Source organism: Humulus lupulus, chromosome 2 (assembly GCF_963169125.1).
Source record: "Humulus lupulus chromosome 2, drHumLupu1.1, whole genome shotgun sequence".
NCBI lineage: Eukaryota > Viridiplantae > Streptophyta > Magnoliopsida > Rosales > Cannabaceae > Humulus > Humulus lupulus.
In genome coordinates, this window is record NC_084794.1 from 235,785,477 (window position 1) to 235,805,202 (window position 19,726).

General features: G+C 32.0%; 1 protein-coding gene across 1 annotated transcript; it reads right to left on the bottom strand.

Moving 5' to 3' along the window:
- Positions 1 to 10,239: 10,239 nt before the first annotated feature.
- On the bottom strand, positions 10,240 to 12,908 carry LOC133819068 (auxin-responsive protein IAA14-like). Its single transcript, XM_062252226.1, has 5 exons — positions 12,258 to 12,908; positions 11,696 to 11,979; positions 11,024 to 11,159; positions 10,853 to 10,914; positions 10,240 to 10,686 (listed from the first exon to the last, which is right to left on the bottom strand). The coding sequence occupies exons 1-5, from the start codon at positions 12,599 to 12,601 to the stop codon at positions 10,649 to 10,651; spliced, it is 864 nt and encodes a 287-aa protein (XP_062108210.1). The 5' UTR covers positions 12,602 to 12,908; the 3' UTR covers positions 10,240 to 10,648.
- Positions 12,909 to 19,726: the final 6,818 nt, after the last annotated feature.

The following is a 19,726-nucleotide window of genomic DNA, read 5'->3' on the forward strand; positions in this document are numbered from 1 at the left end:
GAGTTTTCCATTTTTAACCTTCAAAACAAGATCCTAAACTCCATCCAAACCCCCAAATGAACCCAAATATCTACTACACATGTCCTAGGCATCATAACCCAAGTAACCTTTGCCAAAAACTCCCAACAATTCTCATTTTCAACTTCAAAATCCCAGCTGAAACTCAATAAGAAAAACAGAGCAAAACCAGAGTTTTAATGGCTAGAAACTCACCTCAATCTCAGTATCACACCCTCTTCAATGGTGGAACACAACCCTAGACCATCAAGGTTCAACTCCCTAGCTTGGTTCCTCAAATGGAGCTTCAAAATTCAAAGAAAGAAGGAGAGAAGAAGATGAACAGGAGGAGAAGAAAGAGGCTCTATTTTCTACAGCCTTCCACATCTTCTAAAGTTGATATAATCCTTAAGGTCAAAAGACCAAAATTCCCCTAGGTCATTTAAAATCCTCTTAAGGCCACCAAGCGTAAAACTGTCCTTTCTCGCCTATCTCGTTAATCATAACTAACACCCTCCAACTCCCGTTATTCCCAATATTATCAAATGCTAATAAATCTTATTCCATACCCTTTAATTCCCGATAATGAACTAATCCTCAAATCTCCCTGAGACTCACCCCGAGCCCCGAAATTAACCCTGTTATGACCAGACTGATAACTTGGATTCAAAGATCGTCTCATGTCGAATAGCTCGAACAAATTCACATTATAATGTGGTCTTATTCAAAATTCACCAACAAGCATGAAAATATACAAATGTGCTCTCAACAGGCCAAATTACTAAAATGCCCTTATAATGAAATGTGGACCCATATGCATGCATTTATCATCATATAATAATATAATTCACATAAACATGCATATAATTATTTAATGGCATAATAAATCAATTATGACCCTCCCGACATCCTAATCAAGGTCCTAAACCTTATTAAGAAATTGGGGTCATTACACCTAGCCTTCGAAATGTCGAATTCTAATAAACCGGGTAGGATCGATCCTGAGCCCTAAGGTTTGAGTTCCCGCACTCAAAACCTTCATTGGCCAAAAACTCCCATTTGCACCATGGCACACCCAATTAGGGTCGTGATGCCCCACCATTTAGAGTCTTGACTCTCACAACCAGAGAGCCTAATCCCAAAACACTCAGAACATGGGTCGTGGCACTGCGGCGCTACCCAGCTTTAGGAAACCGCCTGACATATGAGTTCATGAGGGACGCAGCACCATAGAACAGGGCCGCGGTGCATCCCCGCAAATGCAGTTTTCTCAGTCCAAAATCCTCTAAAAAATCACCCAAAATTCGTACCAAACTCACCATTCAATTACACAGCATCCCTAGAACCTCCCAGGCAATAAAAATCGCAATTTCGATGGATCAAAAACTCACCAAACTGTGAAATCCAATTCAAAATTTAAGAAACTTAAGGAAAAGGAAACATAGAAATTCAAATCTTAAATTACCTTTGATTAAGTTATTTTCCAGCTAAATCCTCCGACTATCAAGCTTTTAATCTTCCCTAGAATCGTTATGACTCTAACCTTGCTTGAATCCGAGCCCTAAAACTCGATTTTCCTTCAAAAATGCTAACGGTGCCAAATGAGAGAACGAGAGTGTTGAACGTACTTTTGTTTATGACAGGTTACTTAAGGTTTAAGTAACCTTAAGCAAATCCCAAGGTTCGGGGTGCCAAAAACGTCATCAGGGGTAAAATGGTCAAAATCCCCAGAATTCCCTCCTGGTCTCGCTAACTCCAAATATATACTCGAATATTCACTCCCATTACCCAATATCATGGTAATGTACTAAATACCCAAAATACCCCTTGACTCACATCGAGTCAAGTATTGGTCCCGTTGTGACTTTCCTGCTAACTTGTTCCCTAGGATCGCCTCGTGCCGAGTAACACAAATACATCCACATAATAATGTGGTCTCACACATATATCACATATATGCCAAATATACCCATAACAAGCCAAATTACAAAAATCGCCCTTTCGATAAGAAACAAGCCCACATGCATATTTAATACACCTAAACATGCATATCAAGTCATATTATAATATAACTCACATAATCATACAACGATATACATAAATATCACATAAACACATAATTTTCCATAGTTTTCCATCATGGCCCCCTAATCAAGGCCATAAGCCTTATTAGGTAATTTGGGACGTTACAATGAGACAATCCAGGCCACCCAAATCAAAGAAACTTTTGAGAAAAAATATATGTCTCTATACAAAATGACCAACACTGAAGGGGTAATTTTGCAAAAAAGTAATTATTTTGAAGATTCTTAGGACCTACATGCCAACACTCTAGATATGCAAGATCTTTATCTCTTCCAGTGTACAGGAAAGGAATGAGATACCACATACACAGACTACGAGGCATGCCCCCCAGCTGGCAGTGATCAGAACGAAGAGCCGACAGGATGGGACCCACTCCACGAGGATCCAGCTTATAACTCTGACTACGGTGCCAGTCATAAAACAATATTTAAATAAGTGTTTTACTCTGTTGTCTAGTGTGTAAAAGTAAATGCGTAATTTACTTTATGCTTTGTTCAAGGAATCTTATCCCTTATTTAGAGATAAGGTTGGGTGTGTTTACCTTATCTCATTTATGTTTTGTTTAGAGAATCTTATCCGTTACTTAGAGATAAGATTTCAGGTCCTAACTTTAGTTGGATAGGTTTGACTCCTTTATGATGGGATGCGTGGCTATGTAAGACCATCCCTCTCTTTGTATAAGACAGAGAATTACGAAGCAATAAAATATCATATTGTTTATTATCCAAAAATGTTCTTTCAAAGATTTATGGAGTTGAGATAATATGCATTATGGATTGTATCTTAAGGCAACTACTGTTATAAGTTACAAGATTAACCTTCAAGTTAATTGATCAAGAAATCTATCATTTATGATCATAAGTCACACAATGTGGATTGTAAGTCGTGCAGATCCATGTGAGAAATTATTGGGTTTATTAATTCGATAGTTTGTTGTAACTAATTTATTAATTTGATAGCTTGTGTAACTAATTTATATCTAGTAGTATTTCGTTAGATACTTAAATTCTCCCCTTCTAGCCATGCATTATTTTGACATGGATGTCCTCATTATGGGCATAAAAAATTTGAACCAATTAATATGACACATTGGTGTGATAATATATAAGAAAAAACGTGTTGCAAATTTTTTTTAGTGAAGGCTAGAGACATACTGCCTACCTATATATATAATAATCCAATGCCCCTCATAAGATTTGAACTCTAGATTAATAAAACTCTATTATGAGTTTTTATTTTAAGAATAATTTACAAGTCTTTATAAGTTGCAACTTTAAGATAGATATAGCAACTTAATTGACAAGAATCATGAGGCTCCATCTAAAAACTAATTGGTGATTAGTGGAGTTACACATGTTCTTATTAATAGTTTAATATTCTTACACTTATTCTATGTGGGACAAATAGTCTAATATTAATAATTATAACTTTCGAAAGATATAGCTTAAGTTTTTTTCTTTTTGATGAAAAACTTTTAGATGTTTATGGTGTGTTTACTCATGATATTAGAGAATGAGAATGGACAATGTGAATCATCATCCTTGTTTATTTTCTTTTAGGAATTAGAATAAAAAAATATGGACTCCACACCAATTTGGGATTGAGGAAACGGGATTGGAAATCCTTTGGGGTTGGGGGATTGTCATTCTCATTTCCACTCAAACTATAAATTTCATCTTTATTCTCATTAATTCAAACAATTAAATTTTTTATAAATAATATATTATTATTTTTTTCTTTAGAATAACATATACAATCTAATAAATCAATAACTTAAATATCTAATATTTGTTGTATTCAATTTATCTGACTCAGTGAAAAATGATATAATCATTAATTAAATAAATATATGTCAATTTTTTGAAATACCATTTTTTTTTATTTATAATATACTTTTGTTGATGTGAAAAATAAATTTTTTTTGATGAATAAGAATCAATGTATTACTCAACAGCCAAAAGTTACAACTCAACCAATTACAAACCAACCAATCCAACCTCAGAAAAAACTAGATTTTACTGATCTTAGTGACCCATTCCCTATCGATAGCTTTGGCCTTTTTAGGCATTACAAGAGAAATCCTAACCTGAATCTCCCTAACAACTCTTTGTACAGTATTATCTACATGCCATAAATTGTTGCTCCAGAACACATCATTTCGAACTCTCCAAATGTGATATACAAGAGCTGCAAGAGCAGCATATATAATGCTCTTCCGAACAGTACTCATCCTCTTAGCTTTATGGATCCAACGCAATAAATGCATCAGGCTTAAAGAGGCTGAATTCCAACCCAAACCCTGCTTAAGCTTCTGCAAACAAACACTGCTATGATGACAGTGAAAAAAGAGATGTCCAATGCTCTCAATATCACCTCCACAAAGCAGACAAGATTGATCCATTAAAGGCTGAAACTGGTGCAACCGATCTCTAGTGCGAAGCCTCTGCAACATGACCAGCCAAAGCACAAATCTATGCTTCAGAATGCTCAGTCTATCCCAAACAATTTAGCTCCAGCTAACAGCAAGAGGTTGCTCAAACAGAAGGTCATGACCAGCTTTAATGCTATACCTCAAAGCTGCAAATTTAGACAGATCATCTTTTTCTTTGAAAGCATCTTTGACAGCAACTAACCGCTTCTAGTACCAGCTACAATCCATTGGCGCCTGGTAATCCCACCAGTTTCTGTCCATCAAGTAAACACTATTAATCCATTTCACAAACAAGTTATCCATTTTGGTGGCAATTGCCCAAACGTACTTCCCCATTGCAGACATATTCCAATGAATAACCTTCCTAAAGCCTAACCCCCAGCTGTCTTAGGCAAACAAACGTGATGCCAAGCTACTAAGCCCGAGCTATTACTGTCAGCCATACCCTTCCAAAGAAAGGCCCTGCAAATAGCTTCAACATCCCTTAATAATCTTTTAGGAAGAATCATTATTTGAGCCCAATAAGAGTGGATAGTAATCAAAACAGAATTTATTAAAGTAACTCTTCCCATATAGGACAAGTTCCTCGTGCTCCAAACTTTGATCCTAGCAACCATTTTCTCAAGAATACCATTACACTCAGCTGCTGAAATTTTTTTTGAGCAAACAAGGATGCCAAGATACCTGAAAGGGAGATGAGCTCTATTAAATCCTGACATTTCAAGCACTCGAGAAACCTCTGCCTCCTGCATGCAGCTACAATAAACAGCCGACTTTTCATTATTAGGCAGCAAACCAGAAGTCAAGGAAAAGAATTTCAGGCCCTGCAATAACAGAAGGATAGAAAGGAAATCTCCATGACAAAATAACAACAAATCATCCGCAAAACACATATGATTCAATTTTAACGAAGCACATTTGTCATGGTATTTAAAACCTTGCCGAGCACCCACATCTCTCATTAATCTAGACAAATACTCCATGCCAAGCACAAATAGGAGTGGGGACATCAGATCACCTTGTCTCAAACCCCTCTTGGACTCAAAAAAGCCATGCATTTCACCATTAAGTAATAATGAAAATCTTGGGGTTTTGATACACACCATAATGAGAGCAATGAACTTCCGAGGAAAATGAAAAGCAACAAGCATTTCTTCAATAAATCCCCATTCAATAGTGTCATAAGCTTTCCTCAAATCGATTTTAATCATACAACTCGGTTTGCAATTCTTCCTTCCATAATGCCTAACAATATCTTGACAGACCATAATATTATAAGCTATATATCTCCCATGAACAAAATCACCTTGATTTTCAGCTATTAACTCAGGGAGAATTTGCCTTAACCACGAGCAAATAATTTTGGTAGCTGCCTTATATATCACGTTACAACAAGAAATAGGCCTGAAGTCTTGGACACTATTCAGACATTTGACTTTAGGAATGAGTGTAATGGTTGTTGTATTTATCTCTTTAAGAAGCAAGCCAATGTTTAAAAAGTTAATCACAGCAGCACCTACCTCATTTCCCACCAGATCACAGTTATCCTTGAAGAAAGAACTCCCAAACCCATCCGAGCTAGGAGCCTTCCTCCCTGGTATGGCAAACATGGCATCTCTAACCTCTTGAATAGAGAAAGATTTCTGAAGAATACGATTGTGCTCCTCGGAAAGTAATGGACCAGCAGCCACCACTGAATGAAAAACCTTCCTTCTGTTGCTCATTGAGGTCCCTAATAAATTCTGATAATAATTCAGAAATGCCTGTTGAATATCCCTTGGTTTATCCACCCAAATACCACTCTCATTCCTGATACAATTTATTCTATTATTGGCTCTTCGGGCTTTCAAAAAAGCATGGAAAATAGCTGTATTCTCATCACCATTTTGAACCCAATCAATTTTAGCCTTTTGAGCTAAAAAGGAATTATGAGCTTTTTGGTAATAAGAGTATTTATCTCTGACCTGTTGCTCTTGTTCCGTTAAAACAGTATTCCTTGGATCCATATTCAGGGCTTCTTGAGTAGATAACATCTCTTGCTTAGCTTGCATTACTGCCTTGTGAAGCTCATTAAATCCCTCCCTATTAATAGCTCAAAACACACTCTTAAGCCTCTTCAATCTTCCCACCAACTGATACATAGGAGTACCAGCAATGGGTGTCTGCCAGCTTTGCCGGACCTCTTCCTTATAATTCTGAGTTGTTTTCCACATGCTGAAGTATCTAAAAGGCTTCTTCCCAGTACTAACATCTTGATAGAATGAGATCAAAATAGGACAGTGGTCAAATTCCCCTTCTGGAAGGAAGACAACTTCTGAATTCAAAAAGGAGTCTGTCCATTTCAGATTCACCAAAGCACGATCCATCTTAGAGAAAATTCTCTCTTCAGGCTTCTGTTTGTTATTCCAAGTGAAGAAGCAGCCTGAAAATTTAAGGTCCTCCATTTGACAATAAATCACACACTCCTTGAAACTGTCGAAAGGCTTCTTATGATTCTTGCTACCAGCTCTTTCATCATAGTTCAAAATCTCATTAAAATCTCCTACAATCATCCACGGCTCATCAATATTAGACTTGAGGTCTTTTAAATCTTGCCACAAAACTTCTCTACCTCCTACTTCATTGAACCCATAAACAAAAGTTATGTGAAACTTCTCTGAGTTCTGGCATGTTTGAGCAATACAGTGTATCAGTTGACTTGTACATCGCCTAATATCTAAAGAATATATAGAAGGGTTCCAAGCAACTATCATCCTCCCTTTATCTAACCAAGGATTATTATTAGTAAAGCACCAACCAGGAAACAAATTCATATAGAGATCACCCATACTTTTATTCTTAACTTTAGTTTCAAGTAGACTAACCAGACCAACCTTTTTTGAGTAAATCAGCTGCCTGATTTCCTTATGCTTGTGCTGGCTGTTAATCCCTCGAACATTCCAAACAAGAATTCTATCCATTTGAAGTAGAGGGTTCTCCCCCCTCTCCAGTGTTGCCCTTCTCTTGCTCATTCGTCTCCACTTGAAAATCTAAAATGGCAAACTGATTGTTCACCTTTGTTTCTATCACCGCCGGTTGCTGCACTTTCTTGCCATTTCCCACCATTTGAAAACCATCTTCATCAATTACTGGTTCCACCAGTTTTACCTCTGTTTTTTGTTTTGGAACCCATGTCTTCTTTGTCTGAACTTTGTTTCTGCACACGTTAGAACCATGCCCCATGCCCGAACAGTTCTTGCATATAAGCGGAATCCATTCATACTTCACATCCAATTCAATATCATGATCAAATTCATCTGTAAAAGAGATTTTGGGGGGAAAATCTTGAGAAATACTCACCTCAAGCAAAATTCGCGGGTACAGTAATCTGTCTCTATGCTTAGTGATATCATCAACCTGAATCGGTTTTCCAATCTGGCCAACTATCTTAAAAAGTGATGCCTCTCCCCAATATTTAATATCAAGGCCCCTCACTTGAATCCACGTAGGGACTGTATCCACATTCTCTTTGGTAAAATCTTCAATCGAATTCCATGGCTTCATGATGAAAGGTTTCTTGTCAAAGAAAATGAAACCCCCATTCAAAACTTTGTCTCTCTGTTCTAGATTCTGAAACCGTATAATGAATATTCCATGTGAGAGCATTCCTACCTTAACCACTTCATCTTTCCACATTCTTCTCACAAATCCATCGAGCACGTTCAGAGGAGGGTGAGCACCAGCAACATACCCCACTATTGAAGGTTTCCAGTAATTCACTTCTTCCTCAATATCAGCCTGAACAATTTTTACCTTTTTCTTGCCCTGATTTGTTGATTCCTCTAACTTCGATGGTGATGCAAATGCCCGATCTAAATTCCTCACAATGTGCTCAGATCGTAATATAGGCGGAGTCATCTTCTTCCCCATATCCACATCATGAGCCGTCTGGTTTGCAATACTCAACCATTCTGAGAAATTCTTACGAACTTCACTCTGTTTCCTAAGTATCGCCTCCGATTCCTGAACCGTATACTCTATCCCCAAAAACTGATCCTCCTTCTTTTCCTCTTCTTGCACTTCCAACTCAGAGATCCCTAGAATGACATCCATGGATCTTGTTTTGATTACACGATCCGAAGATGAAGGACCTTTCTTCTTATTATTCCTTTTCCCCTTAGCTTTCCCCGAAATCTTTGCTCCTTTAGCCATGGCTGCCGGTGACCTCACCGAGAGAGAGATTCGAAAAAAGGCGGGAGTTTCATACGATGTGAAAAATATTTAGTATAAAAAACTTAATGCTTGTTATTATTTTTTTAAAAAAATTGTATATATATTTGTGTATATATGATTTAAAATTTAAAAATTCATATTATTTTCTAAATATATTATTTTAAAAAAAATAATTTAAAAAGACATTAATATCCTTAGTTAAAATTATATTTTATTATAATATTTATCTAAAAAAATTTATCTCAAAAAAATTCTACATACATATAAAACTTTAATCAAGCAAATAATTTATTCCGATTCCAAACTAAAGTAAACATATTAATAAGAATACTGTTGATTCTCATTTCGATTTTTACAAATTAAGTAAACAATGTCAATCCGATTATTAGTCATTCTAATTGCAAATCATTCCGAGTACATGAAAGTAAACACACCACTAATTTATTCTTATTTCTCAGAACAATCTATTATTGTTTTGAAGTGAATTTGGATTACCTTGGTATTGTTGGTTTGTTGTCACATAAAAGAGCTGTAGACTTATGTTATTCGCCTTATAAATAATATAAATGCACATATATTCAAAATCATAGGCATTTTAAAAGAAAAAAAAAATGAATTGAATATTTGGATTCCTTGCACTTTGTGTATATATATAATACATGCATTTCCTTTTCGTGGAATATAATGAATTTTTTCAAACACAACTAATACTAGCTAGTCTATTGTCAGTTAATTGAATATTTAAAAAGGTATTATATACATATATATATATATATTTATATTTGTATATTTATATACATATAATTATGTTTATTTGAGAGCTTTGTTATAACATGCCAACTTGCCAAAACATTATTATACTTATATTTTCAAATGATCGAATCAAAGCTAGGAACACGATGAGGTTGCCAAACTCAGATCCAAGAAATCTATAAATGAACTAGAATATATATCTTTATTACTACAAGAGAGAGAGAGAGAGAGAGAGAGAGAGAGCCCACAGACTTGATTTGTCAAATCTTTAAGAGAGAAGTAAATTAAGAATCATATTGAAAAGAAATGTGTTAGTGATCCCATAAAAATGAATTATATAAAGTTTTAAAAACTAGCAAAAAAAAAAAAAAAAAAAAAAACAAAAAACAAATAAGAGCCCAGCATGCAGGGACTATTAGTTCACCACCCTCTTCACATTCACATAACAACCCACATTTCTCATTCATGCATATAATTATATATAAATATAAAAGTATTTTATTATTGTCCTCATAAATAAATGAATGATAAACAAATAATTAATAGTAGCCAAAGTTAAATGGCCTTAAATGACAACCCCCATCAACATTCACATGGCCTTGTTCCCTTTGGTTACTTGGATCATTAATTATTTTAGCCAAAATGAATAATAATTTCATCATCATTGCATTATATATATATATATATATATAAGAAAGAAAAAGTAAATAATAATAATAATAATAACAAGAAGAATCTTTTGAGGGATCAATCTAAAAGAATGAAAAAAATTAAAAAGAGTAGCATTTTATAAATGTATATAAAGGAACAAAACACACACATCAGCTATGACAGAGAGCAAGGGTAGGACATCAAGAAAAAAACAAGACAAAAGAAAAGAAAATAAGGGAGATTATTCAGCTTAAGGTATTGGTAATAAACAAGCCAGACAATAGCTGAAGTTTATTGCTTCATGTCCAATATTACAAATATATATAAATATATGAAAGATCTTTAAAATCTATATACGATCAAATAGTACAGACATCCCACACAACACCCTGCTCCAATATTTGTCCTTGCTCAACTTCTTTACGACATTAAAAAAGAGTACTTGTCTGGATACATATATAATCACTTTGATCATCACCATCATAATCACCATCACCATCACCATCACCATCATCAACTTCAGCTTCTGCTTTTGCATTTCTCCATTGCTCTTGGAGCTGTAATTAGTTAAATATTAGTTCAAACTATTAGATCCGCCGGTTCAAGATTAGTGCTCGAAAATATTAACCATCTCGATCGAGAGATATATAAAAGTGTGTCACACGTCAAATTAACTCATCACCATAATTATATATACATAATATATGGTTAGACTATTATTACCAAGTCCAATTGCTTCTGATCCTTTCATTATTCGCAAGCGCTTGCATGAATCAACAAACATCCTACATATACGTACATAAACCCAAGTAGTACGTAATTAACATATATATTAATTAGGTAAGAATAATTAAGTAATAATATAGTAATAAATTAAAAGAATAGTTAACTTACTCCCATGGTACATCACCAACGAGCATCCAATCTCCATCCTTGTCTTCATAGGTTGGTACATATTCAGAACTATTCAGTAGATCCATCAACTTTCTCTCATTCATGAAGTCTATCATTCCTTCAGCCCCATAGTTACCTTCATTATTATTATTATTGTTATTAATATATAGCAAGATCTAACACATATATATATATTTGATCTTTTAATATCCCATATAAATATTAGTTCTGTGTACCTAGCTCTACAATAGCTATAGACTAAATAAATGTTCAACGCAATTTAGAATAATAATAGTAGACCCTTGCCAGTTTTGTCTGCTGTAGCTTATATAATGTTTGAGGTGGTTCTTTCTGTATTATTCTTTCATTAACAATATATTAATCTATATATATACACAAACAATAATATATTATTAATATTGTTGATTAAAAAAAATCTTGGAGATATATAAGAAGCAATAAATATATTTATTATTAAATAAAATTATAATAATAACTATCTCTGCACAAAAATCAGGAAAAAAATCTTGTGTTATTCAGACCTCGAATTTACACATAATTATTATTATTATTATTTTCCTCAAACCCCCTAGCCCCCTTTTTTTAGTAATAATAATTATATTAACCATGTTTTTTTATCTTAAATAATAAATAAATGAAAAATATACATACCCATAGTGAAGGAACTGAACATCTTGGCCAAGGCATCAGACAGCTCTTGGTAGCTCTCATACATCTTCAAATCCACCTTTCGAAGGTAAGGTGCACCGTCCATGCACACCTTAACAAATGCTCCTCCACTGTTATTAGTGGAGGCGCCGCCGTTGGCTCCGGCTGCTCCTCCGCTGATGCTTGTAATCTTCTGATGATCACTGCTCTCCTGGTCAACGGTGTTCTTCTGAGCCATTATGTTCTTCCTGAAGGATCTCACTGGTGGCCAACCCACAACTTGTGCCCTGAAGATGATTTTTATTATCATCAAAATTATTGTAAAGATGATTCACTTTTCAAAGGAAAAAAGTAATAATATGTATAATATTGCACTAAAAAAGTAGAAATCAGAGAGAAAAAGGAGCAAGGCTTTTAGTTATATATGTACAACCAAAGATTACAATTAAGTCATAATAATGAAGGTATATAGACACAATTAAACTTAATTAGCACAAATTAATATATTTGATAATTATATAAGATCTATGGAGACAGAGGGGTAATTAATAAGAAACAAACTTACTTAGCTGGTGGTTTAGTTGGATCTTTGGAGAGAATTTTGTCCTTGTTTGGAGAAGTAGTAGTAATAGTAGTAGTAGTTGTTGTTGTAGTTGTAGGAGTAGTAGTTGTGGTAGTAGCAGTACAACTCTTTTTAAGGTTCTCAGTAGTGAGATCTTGGTTATTAAGATAGTTAAGTTTGAGATCAACAGTCTCTGAAAAGCCTCTCTTCCCGGGAGCCCTAGGAGTAGTTTCCGGCTCGGTGACACACCCGCCAGGCAACCCTAGACACAGCTCAGTCTCTTTGAAGTTCAAATCTCGGTCGCCGCCGAGCATATTAGTCATGTTCCGGCCACTAATAACTTCCATGAACACCACCAACAACCGCCACAAGAAGAAGAAGAAAAAGAAAGGGTTATTTTGAGGGAGAGAGCGAGAGAGAGAGAGAGAGAGTAGTAGTAGTAGTAGAAGTAAATTATTTGTCTCAATGATATGTTATATAATGGTTATTATATATTAATTGGTTTATATATATATATTTAAGTGGTTTATGGGAATTGAAAGCTAGGTAGCGCTGTAGATATACATAATTAGCTATTCCTCCTCATTATCTTCTCTTTTTGTGTCTTCTTCTTATACTAGCTAGCTTGTACAATTCTATTATTGTGTTTGGCTTTGGCAAAGGCAAGAGATCCCCACTCAATAATATAACCCAAAGTTCCAACGTTTTATTATTATAATTTGATTGTGTGATTGCATGTGTATGTCATATCGAGTTGATGGACGTATGGCATGTTGACAAGTGGATGGATTCGGTGCGTTTGATCTTCTATATTTATATAAATGTAGCTAGCTTAATCATACACACTTGGTTAATATTAATTATTATTGCAATCATTTGCCGACGTACTTGACCATCATCATTACATTTTACATTTTCTTATCTTTGTTTACATGGCATGGTGTATATCTATATATGGCTTTCAAGTTTCAACTCCACCTCAAGTAAATATGCATATGAAAAATTATTGGGTAGTGATGTTTTTTTTATCACTATCTACAAGTGGTTTTAGTATTTTTTGATATGTTGATAAATTATAATTTTTTTTTTTTTACAAAATGATATATAATGCAGTCACACAGGAATTTCTACAAATTTTCAGAAAACTTTTAATAATTTAAGATGTCAAAATTAGTATTTAAACAACTTGTTATGCATGCTTGTTTTGATATTTATATGTACATATAAAAGATTGTTGGAATCCTAATTTCAACATCCTAAATTATCAAGAATTTCTTAAAAATTTGTAGTAGGTCCCTACAATTACATTATTCACCATCAAGAAAAAAAATAGAGTTCCAACTTATCTATGTATCAAAAATATCAAAAATACATGTAGAGGGAGTTATTAAAAATAATCACTAGTACTGTAATGGTTCCCCTATATATATATTAGGATTATTCTCTTTGAGAGGTAATTATAAGTAATAAACTTCTTTAACATTATTAAATGAGAATTTCTTAACGTATACAATTATTCAATTTGACAACCTTATTTTATTTATTTATTAAAAACGTGACTCATTTATTTAATTAGTCTCTTGTTAATTAATTAGTGAAACAACTGATGTATATCTCATAGATATATAAATAATGTAAATTTAATTAACATTGTTATAATCAAGCCTAGTTAGCTAGGGGAAGGTTTCAGTACAAATATCATTCTCTTGTTGCTAAGTTTAATTGTAGATTATTATGTAATCGATCTCAAGATGGACTTATTATCGAGGTAATAGGACACTTTGGAAGTAAATCTTGATATTAGTATATAATTTATATATATATAAATAAATAAATATCCGAATAGATTTCATAAATATATAATCAGAAGAGGCACATGGGGTATCCACGAGGCGTGGCAGTGTTTCGTCCAGGGCAGTGGCTAATTTGTCAAAGTTCGATCGAATTATTATTATTAGACTTAATTCTTTTTCTACCAAAAAATAAATACAAAAAAACAACACAACACACTGATCTTACGCCAAAAACAATTTTGCGTACACGGATATGGTCTGTCTCATATCTGGGTACGTTCGTTTTGGTTTCGAATATAATATATATTTATAAATAAAGCTACATATATATTCATATAACTTTTCTATATAGACAAAAAAAGAAAAATAGTAATTAACGAAAACAAAAAGAGACATAACTTTTCACTAATTCATGCATGCATGCATGCTGCAAGAATATTTAATAATGTCTTTTATAAAAAAAAATGGGTTAACAAAAATCTCTATTGGATATAATTTTATGGTATCACTGTCAAATTAAGTCAATTCTATATGTCCTTGTTATATTGAATACGCATATATCTAATATTTCTCACTATATGTACAGAACATTTAATTATTAGACTTATAATACCACAAAAGTAAAAATGTATCATCAAATATATATATATATATAGATTGTTAAGCAAAATATTAATGTAGAGAGAGTAGAGAAGTGTAGAATATATATTAATTGGGATATGCATTGCATGTTCCTTTTCCCTTTCCCTTTCGATGAATTAAATTTATTCCCTTAAGTGTCGGGAGGACCATATGATCATCACCAAGCGCGACTACTCATCATCATCATCCATTTTTAGTACGGTACGTTTGATTTCGTTTCTGCATATATTAATAATATTACATATATATGCGCTCATATATATATATATTTAATCCATCAGTATATGTATATATCTATAAATACTAGTGATGAAGCACATCCAAGGATATGCTCCACTCTTTTTATTTTTTAAAATATAGTTTAGTTTAATAAATTGTTATAAAAAAATTTCCATGACATGTGAGAGATGAAGATATATATTCTTCAACTATTTTTGTTTTGTGATCATATAGTCAGTAAATGAAATTTATCTACTATATACATATATCTTTTTTTTTCTTCATTTAAATCACTTTTTTGATATATAAGAATATCAAGCATTATTATAATGAAAGAAAAAATTATAAATTTCACCATTCTTTTGAAACAATAAATTAATTTATATATATATATATATATATAAAGATAGATATATAAAAAAACTTCACATAAAGAAATCATCATGAAATGAAAATTAGACATCATAGCAATACGCTATGAATAAAAATTTGAAAGCTTATAAAAAGACAATAAAAGTGTAAAATAGATTAACAACTAATTTTTTAAAGTGAAAAAGGTGATATATTTGGTTTTAAATAGTTATTATTACTATTAATATAATCAAATCTTGTTCTGCTTAGTATAGTAACTCTAATAATAAAACCTATATTGAAAATATACAACAACTAACCTAAAAGGCACATAAGTATAGTGCTTTGTTTTTAAAGTTGAATAGGTCAAAACACGTAGCTTTATTTACAGTTTCTACTATGTACATATTTATTATAACTACAAATTTAAAGGACATTTTACATGTGATAAATATCATTAAATAGAGTTCATCTAATAGTTAAAATTAAAATAAATACTAAAAATGACTAATTTTGAATTTGTTTTCTTGCTTTACTTAATACTTAAAACTTTTAAAAATGCTATAAATATATTAACGCCTAAAAATGAAAGTATATTTTTTTATTTTGGTTTTAATTTATTTTAAATTTTATTAATTATATTATAAAAAATAAAGATATTAATGCATTTTAAGAATATTTTTATTTTATAAGGAAACTTTTAACTAAAAATATGTAGAGGGGGCCATTTTTCTCTATTTAAAATAACATAGATTTATTTTTAACTTTTTTAAAAATTAAATGTTAAACTTAGTTGTAGGCTTAAACTTAGTTGTAGGCTTAAATCAAGTGGAGCAAAAATAATAACTTTTCTTTTTAAGATGTGTTTTACTTTAAACAATTATAATATAAAAAATTTCTATAAACAATTGTATCTTTTATTTAATTTATATTTATAAATACATAATCTAACAATAATAATAAAACAAAAACTCAAAGTAAAGAGAAAAATATTAAAAGCAAGACGTATAGGCAAGTCCTTCTTTATGATCATATGGATCGCTTTTCGTGACTTTTCTTTCCATAGGCATACATTGCAGTCTAACCTGCTTTCTAACTTTAGGGGACCGAGAATCAGTCTTAGATAATTTTCTATAAAAAAAAATATGACTAACAATAATAAATATGAAAAAGCCAACAAAATAGTTAATATAAAATAGTTAAACTCTTATCAAACAAGAAGGCTGAGCTAAGCAAAAAAACAAAAATTAAAAAAGACTCATCATATGAAATTTGATTAAAAGGTCATTCGAATTTCCAAGAAGGGAGTTATATAGTGCCTTATATATATAGCTTGTCACTCTTCTAGGAACCTTCCCTTTCAATATATTTCCTATATATACACATATAAGCGATAGTAGCACATGAACCAATAATGCATTACCATGTAATTGGGCATATATCCAATATTATAATATGTTCTCAAATCATTTATTATTTATATGTCCACATAACTGGTGGTCCAGTCAAATTTAATTCATTATATAGGATTCTAATTTTTAAATTGAATTATATCATTATTCATAAAATAAAGTATCATTAAAATATTATTTCGCCTTATTTTATTACATTATTGGCTAATAATTAATTAATGCGTCGATTTTAAATATTGAAAAATACATCTATATATATAAAAATTCAGTAGAGATGATAAATTAAATAATTATACGATAAATGTATATATAAAAAAAAAACAATGGAGACATAAATATTATAAATGTAAATTATAAATAAAAAATGTAGTGGGAAAATATTATAGTAGACACTAGACGTGTATAAATAAAAGAATAAAATGTAAATAAATAAGTCATTGATCTGCTGTCGTCCCCATATTTTATATTTGTACGATTTTTATGATGGTTCGTCAGTGTCATTTTTTACAATTTCTATATAAATATATATATTGGTCATTATATACTATAAATTATTTCTCTATCTCCTTGAATTTATATGGATTATAACATGATGGATAGTGACGCTAGTGTGAGGATTTTATTCTTTTTTCCCATGTACGTATGAATTTACCAAGTTTTTTTTTCCAGATTCTTATTAACTTTTACACCTCTATAATTAATGAATTATATCATTATTAGAAATGGTGTCTCCGTCAATCTTAAATCAATATATATATTTTAAAAAATTATAGAATAAAGCTTACTATATAATAATTTTGAACATGAGATTATTTAAGTTAAAAACCGAGTCCATACCCTGATATACTTAGTATCGATTAGAAAGCTAACATATATATAAGTACATATTTATGTGTGTAACATGAGATTTATTATGTACTGCCAAACGTGTTGAGCTTTTCAATATTCCAAGTATTTATATATATATATATATAGACACACACACATGCTCAACCATGTAACATGTACATTAAGTAGTTTTATGTTCAACTTACCAATAACTAGATTTTTATGTATAGGTTAAACATAGTACTACTATATGATTAATTAATTTGATAGAGCTAGCAATTTTTGCAAAGTTTGAAAAATAATTTTTTTTCTTCTTCTTTGTTTTGATAATAAATAAGTTGATAAGTTTATGGTTGTGACTAAGAGACAGGTCACATCTCCAGTGGAAGGAAACATCCCCAATCTTAGCTGTGCCCTTGCCCTGTCAACGTCCCCCAACCGCTGCTATTAGGGTTTATAATCTATATATCTTTATATCTCTATATCTATGTAATACCATTCATCGCCTTGTCTCATACTACGTACTCCCCTTCTTCTAGCCACATAAATATATATTCTTACACCAAACAGTGCCTTCAAAACCATTTCCTTCAATAAAAATATGGTCTTTTCAATCTTCTGGGCCAATTCATCTTTTTATATAACAATAGTACAATAAACCAATTTTTTTGCTCTGAGATACCAAACACGTCCCTATACCATATCTAGTTCTTGAAGAGAGAGGGGGAGGGGTGGAGGGGAAGAGAGAGAGAGAGAGAGAGAGAGAGTATTATTTCTTTAGATAAAGCTTTGGCCAATTAATGGTGCATGTATAATATTAATAACACACTAGCTAGCTAGCACTAATAATGTACACAACTCATGTGGTATATAGGCGTTTAGCTATATGTAGAGTGGTCCTAAGACATTAAATCATTCTCTTAGTTATGGTCAAATGGTCAAACCAATAATCCCACATGATTGTTGCTTTTTGAGCTAAAACTTTACCTAATGAGTATCTTTTTTATAAATTGCGTTCACTTATATGTTTCATAACATGTATATATGAATCCCCCTATTAGCTAGCTCTAATAATGTAAATAATTACATTTAGCTAGGGATATGTAGAGATAATGAATTTATATTTTATTGCGATACTTGCGAGATTTTTGCATTATAATTGTGTCTGGTTGAGTTAACATTTAAAGTCTTTCACTTTTAAGATAATGACACAAACACTTGTTTGGTGTGGAGTCCTGTGGATTATTATGAGTTTCAAATAAAAGGTATATAGTATGAAATTGAGAAAGAGTTTCATCATGACTATGCGGCGGTCCTAGTTTTGTCAAAATCAATAATAAATAAAGTAATCTCTTTCATGGCACTATCCCAAAATAATAAAACGATGAGTAAAAAAAATTGTTATGTACATTTATATAACCTTAAACATTTATATTAATATATGTTATATATTATATTAAGAGACACCCTTATATTATTTTGTGCTAATTTCTTAAAATAGATATTAAATTATAATATGATAAGGTTATATAAGGGTATTCTACATTCGTTTGAGTAATTCTTATATGTACCTTATTCACTTAAAATAATATGATAATAAGATAGGGTATGAGCATGGTTAAAACTTCTTTTTAATAATAAGATAGGTGTTGAAAACGAATTTCGTCAAATACAAAAGCTCTAATGAGTGATTATGATTTGTATTTATCAGGATGATTGAATGGTAAAGAAAAGAGTTATACAGTGGTTCGACCCTAAATAAGTTGGCTTACGTCCAATGGAGTATTTTATTGCTTTTCCTTTTTAGTCAAGATTTTTGCATTGTTTGGCATGTTATTGTTGAGATTGGTTCAATATAATGATTAAGCTGTTTACACAATAAGGTGAAAAATATTTAACAGTTTCATTTAAGTTAAAGTGAAAATATGGTTTTTGTTGTAGGTATCTATAATTTATCATTTTTGGTCTAAAGTGATACAATGATTTATCTAAGCTTCCCAAAAGGTTTGGGAACATTTTGAGTTGATTGGACATGAAAACGAAGAGGTTGACCAGCCTGAGAGGCGACGTGTCACTTGTCCAGAGGCGACACGTTGTCTAAGCTCACAAAAGTTAGCAGGTGGATAACAAGCAACATGTCGATTGGGTGGTGATGTGTCGCCACTCATAGTGTTGAAAGTTGCATTTTGGGCTCCGAATGATGTGTTTAAAAAGTCTTATCATATTG